Genomic DNA, 10,658 nt, shown 5'->3' on the forward strand with positions numbered 1-10,658 from the left:
ACTAAGACCATAAAAAAGATGAGTTTCATAAAGGATTAAAACTAATCTGCAAACAAGGATTTCTCATCAATACAATAATGTTTTCAGAAATCTGACAGAGGGTTCACAAGTTGAGATTTGGGAACAGCTATAATTTAAGAAGTCATAGCAGTAGAAGAGGACCTTATGATTTCTTGGGACTATTCTTAGCCTTAATCTCAGCAGCAGCAGCAGCTTTAGCTAGAGATGTGGGTTTCAGAGCACTTTTAGGGTTTAATGCTTTTCTGAGTTTGAAAACGGTCCATGCAGTCGCCATGGCATGCCCTGCAGCTTCAAGTCCTTCACTTGTCGCCTTAGCTGCCTCGTCTCCGTACCTATAAAAACCAAATTCTCCTCTAAGTTCATGTTTAACTATCATAACATGTATTTCAGCTCTTTCAACTCTTCACGACAAATTTGAACAGAAAAGTTGTCTAGTCTGGTATGTGCTTGCTAGTATGTGTTTTTGTGTTTGTAGGTATAGTTGTTATTCTAACAAGTTGCTATAATAATCTGCAAAAAAATGATTCTATGCATGCTAAATGGAGCTGAGAGTTTACTTGTGAGAGACTAGTCCAGTTGTTACAGTGGATGATGTAGACATCACATTCTTTCCAGCTACCTCAACAGCATCACAAATTCTGCCTGTTAACAACAAATTTCACATTATAATTAAACTCATATTACTACGAAAGTCGCAGGTTTGAATAACTGAAGACAAATTGAATATGTATGTATGAACCAGCAGACAGAATGTAAGTCCAAAGTATTTCTCTATAAACATATAGTCCTAACTGAAACAAGATAAATATCAAATTCTATTCTAATCACAATCATGGACCTGTGATTGGGTGGGGGAGCAAGCAATATAAAGGTGTGATTTACATCTACTTATTTTTCATAATGCAACCGACAAAGATTTTTCTTCCATAATAGTTCATATGAAGTCCCCAGTGTAACGGGCTGAATCAACAGTTCAGTTACACTTGAAACTTTGGTTAGTCTTTCCTTCCATGCTGGAAACTGGAAAGAGACCTATATTTTCATTTCCAAGAAACTCACTGCTAAAAAAATCAAGTGTACGGATGCTTTAACATTCCCTTACAAACAAACAAGTGACCCGTCAACACTAGCTGCTATGGAAACCCCAGATACATGCATAAGTTAAAGTTAATTGAATCATGAAATATTATGCATCAAGAATCTACTGATCACCTTATCGGCTTATCCTAACTCCACAAAAAGTGAAGGCAAAAACAAAGAAGAGACTGCAGGGAATTCCAAGTAATGATTGTAGATGAATAAGTACAGTGGATAGTAAAAGGAAGGAAATTGATGGATCTTTATGTAATCAACTAAAACTTTATATACTAAGCAGGAGGTAAAAAATCATGATTATGAAGAAGAATAGAACCAGCATTTGAAATAAAAGGAGAGATCTTTGACATACTAAATCCATCCAGTGTGGCGAGTACCATTTCCCCGGGCAAGAGGCCAAGGAACTTCTTTCCTACTGAGGAGTTTGCAACAGAGCTGGTAAAAAATCCCGAAACCTTAACAACTCCTGAAAGGACGCCAGTTGCTACTTTCTCAGTCATACTTGTCACCCTTTTAACCCTGTGAAAACAACCAAACAAACACCACATAAATTCAATACAACTTTCTCCAGTTATTAAAGCCTCCAGAATATATATTCAGTCCTAGATACAGTGGCAAAAATAAACCAAAGTAAAAGATTTATCATCTCCTGCAAGATCGAGGATGCAAGACATGTTTTTGTTTTTCCTTTCTGGATAAGCAACACTTGTAACACCAATTCTGAGTTAGTTCTTGCTCATATCATCGGTCTAATTGAATTAACAAAACATCATATACAACTCCCAAGATTTATAGGCAAAGCCTTTTTACTCATTTACAGAAACCAGTTATTAACACCCATGATAATGATAACATAAACATATCATTACATGTTCTTATTCTTAAATTACAAATGACATTATTACTCTATTATAATACTAACAACCAGAGTTGTTTCCATACATAGAATCGTAACAGGTTAGCACACAGCAAACAGATTTAGGGTGCTCTAGTAAATAGACATCTAAATCAATATGTTCAGACCTTAACAAAGATAGGCGAATTTGAAAAGCAGAAGACGGAAAATTGGAAATGTCAGGAAAAGACAATATCCAAACTCCTATTTCATTTATAACAACAAAACTTTTCATCCTTTCTTCCCACTCTCTCCCCCATTTCGAATATTCGTCTTAGATCTTAAACATTAACAATTTGACTAACTCGGATGGAAAAAATGAACCACAAGTGAAAGACAGCTCGAGCACTACACATAAATGGTATAGAAGCATATATATTATATAGAATTGCAAATAGAAAAACAGGCACACCAAATTAAAAGTCTGGGAAAGCATATAAGCCAAACCTCCGGATCCTTTTCATGGTCTCAGGACTAACCTCAGTCTTGGAACCAGAGGTCATCCTGTTCCTCAGAACCTCATCCCCCGACTTCAGACTGTCAACGGTAACATCCCCGCACCACAAAATCCCCTTTATCAGCTTCCCTGACCCGGAAGCCATCAATCTCGCTGCTGAGCTACTGTAATCCTCCACATTGGGCGCCAATGTGGTCCAATAAGCGGCGCACCGCCCTTCCAACACCTCCTTCTTCTTCTCTGACTTCAAGTCGGCCGGGGACACCTCCTTCGCCACCGGCCCTCCCATCACTACCGACGCGGTTTCCTCCACCTTATGAACCGAAAAGCTGCTGCAATTGTCCAAAATTGTATCCAGGTCTTTGATCAAATTATCCTGACCTTTTGAAGCAATTGTTAGTCCATAGTTTAACACGTCGTTTCCCATATCCTTTTGTTTTTCCTTGTGTTTGCCTTCCTTCTTCCCCTTGCTTTTCTCTTCATCACTCGAATCTGAATCATCGTCCACATTCGGAAATCGAAATGAGAAGAAGTAATGCGAATTGTCGAGCTTTACGGAGGCCAGGTCCTTGGTTAACGGCCACTGGATCTCGTCTGCAACCCTGGCGAAGACTGCGACGTTGCTATCTCCTTGCCGGAGACTGACTAGTGACAAGTCGCCGGTGGCAAGCTCGACGGAGTACTGCTTATCGATCAAGTGGAGGATCGCGCCGGGAACAATGAGGAGGGTTTCTTCAACAGCCTCCGGGGGGGCAGATGGGGAATGGTGATAATATCCCTGGACAGTTTCGTAATTTTCTGGAAATAGGTTCTCCACATCTTTCATGTCAACGACGGGGTACATTGGGGACCGGTTCGCCGACGAAGATGAGGAATGGAACGGATTTTCAAAATCCGGGTCGACGACTTTCGGGTACATTGGACTCCGGGTCCGATTCTGAGAAGCCATTGGAGAGAAAATTTTAGGGCTTTGAAAATTTCTGCTCAGATACTTAAGTACATAAGTTGACGAAGAAGAAGAGTGGAAAGAAGGATATGATGACGTGTTTTCGAAGGAAGAATAGAGCTGACGTGGCGAGACGCGGGTGGGGCAGCGTTGAAATTAAATAACTGTCGGGAGTTTCCCGCGCAGTACCGGTAACGGTGCAAAGCTAATTTATTTAAGGAAAATGTTATATACCTAATATACCCCTTTTCAAATATTAATAACAAAATAAGTGTTTACATATCCTTTCAAAAAAAAAAAGTGTTTACATATAAGGAACATGTGATCAAATATGTATACTTTTTTTTTTAGAATCATAGTTGTAAAAAGGGAAAATGGCACTTTTTACCCCTGAGTTATATTATAACACTTTTTCCCCCTCAATTATTTAGGTAAGCACATTAGCCCCCTCAGTTATTCTAAAAGTGGTGCTTTTTCCCCCCGATATATTCAATTGACATTTATACCCTTAAAGTAAATATTTTATTTATTTTACTTCTCCAACAAATTATTGCGTATACGTAGGGATGACCACGGTTCGGTTTGAATTGAACCGGATACTATAGCAATCGAATTAATAGTTTTCGGTTATAATTCAGATCTAGAATCCAATATTTAAATGTCAATTTATTAAAATTATGTATCAAAAAAATTGAATCTTGAACCGTGAACCGGCGGTTCTGGATCCGATTCGCGATTTTGAACCGTCTTTATTTTAAAATTTTATTTTTTATTTTAAAATAGTATAAATTCAACAATATATGTATTTTATTTTTTCAGTTCGGAAAATGAACCGTCCGTTCTGGTTCACGGTTTTAATAAACTCTAAATATCGGATTTCGATTCTAAATTGTAATTGGAATATTTCGGTTTGGTTGCTATAGTGTTTGTTTGGTTTGAACCAAATTATGGTCATAATTTGTTGGAGAAAAAAAATAAATTAAATATTTAGTTGAAGGGTAAATATGTCCATTTAACATTTCAGGGGGAAAAACAGCCACTTCAATAATTTAGGGGGCAAAAATACTATAGGTATATAACTCAGGGGGAAAAAGTGCCATTTTCCCTTGTAAAAATATAATCAAGAAAGGAATATTATCATGATGTGCTTCCATTATGAAAAATGCAAGCAATCATATAAATGTAAATTAGAGATAAAATAGATGAATTACTTAAATTATAGATACATTACTTTTTGTTTAATATTTTATTTAAGAAATATTTTTATATGTATATCATGTGATTAATGTATGATAGGAAATCAAAGAAATATTGTCTTAAATGGTAAATGGAAGCATAACTTTCATGGGCAACCATAAGATCTAGCTAACATTTTCCTTCCATTTCCCTTGTAAATATTCATTTTGATCAACGAAAAAAAAAAAGACTTAATTTAATTAAAAAAATGTCTTTCTAAATTTTTAATCAAAAAATATTTTTAAAATTCTTTATTTTCCCATATTTATTTTTCCGGACTCCCTCATATATGCAGCCAGGTAGTAATGTGGTATCTGTATGACTGTATTACTCCTAAAGCATATATGTAACAAAGTGCTCCAACACAGTCTAAAGATTCTATCTCGGCATAAACAATAACCTCTGGGTTGTGGGTTTTCTAATCTCTCCATTTTACTCAATTATTTAAAGAATAGATGCGTTCTCAAGGATTTTTCATTTTATTTGCTTTTTATTTTCAAGATTCCAAAAATAATTTTTTTCCCACCGTCCACACACGCTTCGAGGAGTGAACACAAGATCAAGAACTAGTAATAATATCATTTCTTGAATTTAACAAAATAAAAACAAAACAAAACAAAACAAAAGCATTGGAAAGGGTAAGTACTTGAAAGGAGAAGTCAAGAACTATGTCAAGCAAGTATTTGGCAGACAAACCAATTTCCACTCTTCTCTATACTCTCCTCCACCTAGGGTAAAATTCTTCAAAACAACTAAAATAAGAACAAATTTGATATTCAATAATAGATGAAATTAAAAATCAAAACTTAAGTGGTAAAATCACTATAATCGAATAATGATCTAATTCCACCAAGCATAAAGTACAATGTGTGCCATTTCTACATTCAATATTGTAGAATTTTCCAAATCTACTCTTTCCATTCCTAAGTAACCAACAGTACAAAACCAGAGAAATTCACTAGAATGAAGGCGATGTAAATAGCAATCATATTTTCTGTTAGTGCACGCAATTGGAACTGTCCCAACACCTACTAGATAAAAATCACTTTTCATACATAAGGTATTGAAACTGAATTGGAACACATTCAAACATTCAATTCACCTCCCACTAGGACTAGGAGGTATAACAGTGACAGCTACATGCCTACATCCATTATCCACAGTCCTTTTGATAAGAACATAACTTCCACCAACATGCAGTGCTCTTTGATCCCAGTTTATCAACTTGTGAACCTGAAGGATGAGCAAATGCCAAAGAATACAATGGATATTGAGAATTCATAAAAATGAATTTTCTTTTGCCCTGAATTCAGACTCGTTAAGGAAAACATCCCCGCCCCAAACATCCCAGCATTTTGAAAACAATACCTCAACAGACATAAAAATCCCATCATTTTTTCTCCTCCTCTTTACGATCCTTGTCCTCCTCCTCCTTCTCCTGGGACTAATTAGGCAAAAGTAAAAAATTGTAAGTTCATTTTAACTTGTAGGAAAACTAGTAGTTTAAGAAAATTCAGTTGTGACATTAATTTATTGATGCCATCTAAAGAAGCAAAACCAATTCCTAAGCAAGGGTAATATTGTAAAGAATTGACCGACTTTGCAGGTAATAATATAATATTCCTTCACTGTGTAGGCTTAAATGTCCAACATGCATTACAGTCAATAGTCAATTCCAATGGACTAGATTAACAAGTTACCATCATGAATTGGTAACAGCAAAAGCAGCCGAAGTTAATGAACAAACACCTAAAATTGGCACTCTGTATGATAGTGTATGCCCTTGGATGGGGAGCAAGATTTGTGTGCTTCAATGCAATAATGACATCATCGTTAGTTTCATTTCTGATTCCCCTAATTCAATTTATTGTAATATTTATCATTTTCATCCCAAAGTACACAAGAAACGGAATAGGTAGATCTATTATCTATCACACTGAAATGTACTGCTACTGCAATCTACCAAATATAACAAGTCAGTAATTAAAACTAGAACTTGCTCATAACTAGAATTTCCTGATCATACAGATAATTAAGTAGCAGGGACGGTGACAAAGAAAGGCGAAAGGGTAGGACCTGTGTGCACTTTTAATCTGACTAGTTATTATGAAGGGAAGGGACTCACCTCAGACTGACCCTGCATGGAAGCTAATAGATCTTTAACTGATGGATCATTGGGGTCAACACCTGGAAGCTGTGCATAAAGGGAATCATGCGAGCCATCAGCACCACATCATGCATATCCATTAAGATAAGAACATAAAGTTTGATATTAAAAGAAGAAACAGAAATGCTTTGATATCTAAATACTTACTGAAGCAAGAATAGATGACACAAAAGATTGGTCAGCCAACAACTTGCTCACATCAGTTGGATTCGACTGGTCTTTTGTACTGTCTTGCACAGACAATTGAAGGGCTGCAAGAATCACCAGGATAAGAACATAAAAATACAAGGCTACAAGCTACAACTATGATAAAGTATTTATTTCAATGACACCATTCAAAATATTATAAAAGGTTGTAGCTTTTCTAAATAATTTAAGAAGCTTAGCAGAGATGAGTTGGAGAAAGTTGTTTGTCAAGTAGAAAGTTTAGACTACATAATTCCAACTCATTCTTGAGTTAAAGTATTACTGGCTTATGAAATACTACATGCCACTCAAAAACCACATATGAATGAGACCAAAGTGGAGTAAATAAATTTGAACTTTGCCCTTAATAAAATTAGGTGAAGAAGAGTTTGTTCAGCCTTCCCTTCAATATTATTTAACAAAAGACAGATAACTACACAGGCACCTTGAAAAAAATCTATGTTATTATCTTAGAGAATACCAGCAGCAACCCATTTGAATTTGAAAAAAAATAATAATAATAAACAAATATTGTTTCTAAAGAAGACACATGAAAAGGCTCTGCGAAGAGGAAGAAAATCCCTGTTACTCATAGAAGTGTTATGTGACTATGTCTTTCAATAAGTTCCCCAGATAAAATCCTAGGATGACAAACTCAGATCCCAAAATGCGCAAGGCACACAAGCCTCCATCCATGCATGCATATGGATAGATCCAAAAAAATAATAATAATAATAAATAAATAAATAATCAAACAAAGACAATAACTTACCAAGTGCCAAATCTTGATCTTCAGAAGCTGCTTCTGGCATGTCAGCATCTCTTATGGCAATGTTAGTGGAAGAATCATCCATGGACATTGCAAGTGCTTGTTGTAATAAGGCATTTTCATCATCCTAGAAGACATCCAAGAAAACCTGGGTGTTAATAATAATCATCCCAGAGAAGTGAAAATTGTCATTTCTTATATTCTTGAATGATACAGAGGTTCACACGGTCACACCATAGGATCAGCTGCCTTGTTTTCAGATTCAGATGTTCCAGCTGCAGCATTTTCAGTCATGGTCACATCTTCGGAAGCACTCTGCTTTTCTCCTTTTTCTTGTTTTGCAGCTTCTTCTGAGGCCTTTTTTGCAGCTGCTTCCTGCCTTGCCCTTTCTTCTTCCATTGAAACTCGAAGTGCAAGGGCAAGTTCAGGATCCAGGTTAGGATCTACACCAAATTCAAAGCCAGATACTCCACCAGCTGCAGCCGCTGCAGCTGCTGCAGCAAATCCACTTCCACCCTCACCGTCACCAGTAAATATAGGAGTACTACCAAGTAAAGAACAAAAGTATGATTTAGCATTCAATTCTAATTTGGAATTCAAATATTAAAATTTACTAAACAGATAGCAACCTTATTAACACGTCTGAAAGAGCATTAGGACCAGGAGGAACATGAACAATGTGACTGCTATCATTGTTGTTTACAGTGGCAACCAGTGCCTCAAGCTTCTCAGTTTTCCCTTCATCTTCTTCACCAAAGTTTACAACATCCAGAGATACACTGTTCTTTTTTAACTTTTTCCCAATCATCTCCAATACCTTCTTGTCATATGTGACAGGACTGAAAAGACATAATATAGATATGAAGAGAACCCAATATAGGAATTATACACAACAGTTCAGAAATATTCACCTCCCAGCAAAAACAATAATCCTTTGTTGTTGCTTTTTGTTTTGGCGATGCTTGAGGGCCAACTGAGCTACCTGAATTCCAGCTGCCAAATTCATTTCACCTCCTATTTCCAGTCCTGAATATTGTAAGATCAAAAACAATAACTAGAGGCAATAATGATTGGAGAAAAAGCGAATGTCACATAGGAATATAGGGAAAGAAACTTTTCATACCAACAAACTGCAGATATATATAAGTACTCAAAACTCAAAAGAAACATGGAAAGTGATAGAAATTTCTAAATTTTAATGATTCATCATCCTAAAGGTAACAGTTTCCTACTCTCCTTTGGTTACCAGCCAGTAACAAGGCGTTACATCTCACAAACCATTAAGTGCATACAACAGCTCTGTTTGGTAGAACTTATAGCTTATTTTGAGCTACAAATAAGCTATAGGCTCTGTTTGGTAAAACATGGGGAACTTAAAATAAGCTATTGGCTTTTAACTTTTTTTTTTTTTTCTTATCCTTATTAATTTACAAAAATGACACCATTTAACTTTCATTAATCAAAATTCTAATATCTCAGTTTATCCTTTTATGTCTTGTTACACTTATCTAGCTTATCCAACAGCTAATTTTACCAAACACTTTAATTTCAATAAGTTAGCTTATTAGCTACTAGCATTTCATCTAGGTGTGCCAAGCATAGCCCCTATATTTCTCAGTTTCAGAATTATACATCAGAAAACACACACCTAGAAGGCTAGAAACCAGTAATTTCACAGCACAAATTGCTTTGAATAGAGGAGCATCTGCACAACTTTCTATATTTGTTCTTTTGAATTTTAATAGGCATGAATGCATGACTTATCCAATAACTAAGTACTCCCTCTGTCCCATTTTGCCTGTCTTGTTTACTATTCATTGGGCAAACCAACTTTTCCTTCATTGCTTATTTTCTTTAGTAATTTTAATTATTTTTAAATTTGATTTTTTGTGTCTAATAGTACTTTTAATGTAGTTTCTAAATATATAATTTTTATATACTAATACTAAACTTAATATTATGAAAAATTGAATTAAAATTGGAGTATCTAAATTTGTCCGTGTGTGTATACAAGTTTTTTAAGTAAAGCTAACCGTGCATGCAAGCTAAGATCTTCCCGAGATCACTGGTAGGAGTAACTAAAACACGAACCCCTTTGCCAGCCATCGTCAATACCCCAACCGTATTCTCCGGATTAGCCTATACAATTATAGGGAGTACATAATTACCACAAAAAGGAAATTTGAAAATAATAAATAAATTTGCAGAGGCAGGCAAAACGAAGGTGAGTATTCAACTTTCATCTGAAACGAAACCATTGCAACGACGCTACAATTGCGAACTAAGAAAATTAAGTAAACAAACAAACCTGAGTTTTTGCCCCACAGATGAGATTAACGGCGTCAGCCTGAGCTTGAAATCTACTGGGCGAGTAATCTCCATTTCGCATCCACTCCGAATTGTCGATGCAGATCATCGTTGCCTGATAAAAAATTAAAGAAAAAGACGAAAATACGATGAGAAAAATGAACCCTAATTCTATTAAACTGTACAACCGCGAGCTGAAACAGTACCTCGAGCACCATGTTTACAGAATTAACACGAAATAGAGTTTAAGGATGGCGTGATTAAATCGCAGAGCGCCTGTTTTGTATACTCCGTATATGTTTCCTCCTTTGCACGCCAGAAGGAATTCCGGTTTTCGTTTCCTTTATGATGAGGTCACTTTCTGGAAAACTGAAGAAATACTACTGTGTAAGATTTGTTAAACGGTTCAAGCTTCCAACAATCGGGCCGGGTTAAGCATATAACTAATTATTCTCTCCCATCAAAATTGTCTTCAAAATGCTTACCAAATTTTATATGCTTCAATAAATTTATTATCTAAAATATTATTTAAATAAAAATCTTAAATAATAAATATTTAACCTAATCTAATCTAAAAAT

At 35.7% G+C, this 10,658-nt stretch overlaps 2 protein-coding genes across 3 annotated transcripts; both read right to left on the reverse strand.

Moving 5' to 3' along the window:
• Positions 1-19: 19 nt before the first annotated feature.
• Positions 20-3,587, reverse strand: LOC109172429 (protein EARLY-RESPONSIVE TO DEHYDRATION 7, chloroplastic-like). The gene is made up of 4 exons (XM_019321579.1): positions 2,459-3,587; positions 1,469-1,635; positions 579-663; positions 20-353 (listed from the first exon to the last, which is right to left on the reverse strand). Exons 1-4 carry the CDS (start codon positions 3,415-3,417, stop codon positions 164-166), a joined length of 1,401 nt encoding a protein of 466 aa, XP_019177124.1. The 5' UTR covers positions 3,418-3,587; the 3' UTR covers positions 20-163.
• A 1,888-nt stretch (positions 3,588-5,475) lies between these two features.
• On the reverse strand, positions 5,476-10,460 carry LOC109172690 (26S proteasome non-ATPase regulatory subunit 4 homolog). 2 transcript variants are annotated; one of them, XM_019321909.1, is made up of 11 exons: positions 10,286-10,460; positions 10,081-10,194; positions 9,806-9,911; positions 8,684-8,798; positions 8,402-8,611; positions 8,007-8,316; positions 7,776-7,899; positions 6,965-7,068; positions 6,776-6,844; positions 6,019-6,094; positions 5,476-5,883 (listed from the first exon to the last, which is right to left on the reverse strand). In XM_019321909.1, the coding sequence occupies exons 1-10, from the start codon at positions 10,295-10,297 to the stop codon at positions 6,041-6,043; spliced, it is 1,218 nt and encodes a 405-aa protein (XP_019177454.1). In that variant the 5' UTR covers positions 10,298-10,460; the 3' UTR covers positions 5,476-5,883; positions 6,019-6,040. The 2 variants fall into 2 exon arrangements, with proteins under 2 accessions (XP_019177454.1, XP_019177455.1); XM_019321910.1 differs by having other exon boundaries at positions 5,476-5,881; positions 6,005-6,094; positions 10,286-10,297.
• Positions 10,461-10,658: the final 198 nt, after the last annotated feature.

The sequence above is a fragment of the Ipomoea nil genome, unplaced genomic scaffold, assembly GCF_001879475.1.
Source record: "Ipomoea nil cultivar Tokyo-kokei standard unplaced genomic scaffold, Asagao_1.1 scaffold0418, whole genome shotgun sequence".
In the NCBI taxonomy this organism is placed as follows: domain Eukaryota; kingdom Viridiplantae; phylum Streptophyta; class Magnoliopsida; order Solanales; family Convolvulaceae; genus Ipomoea; species Ipomoea nil.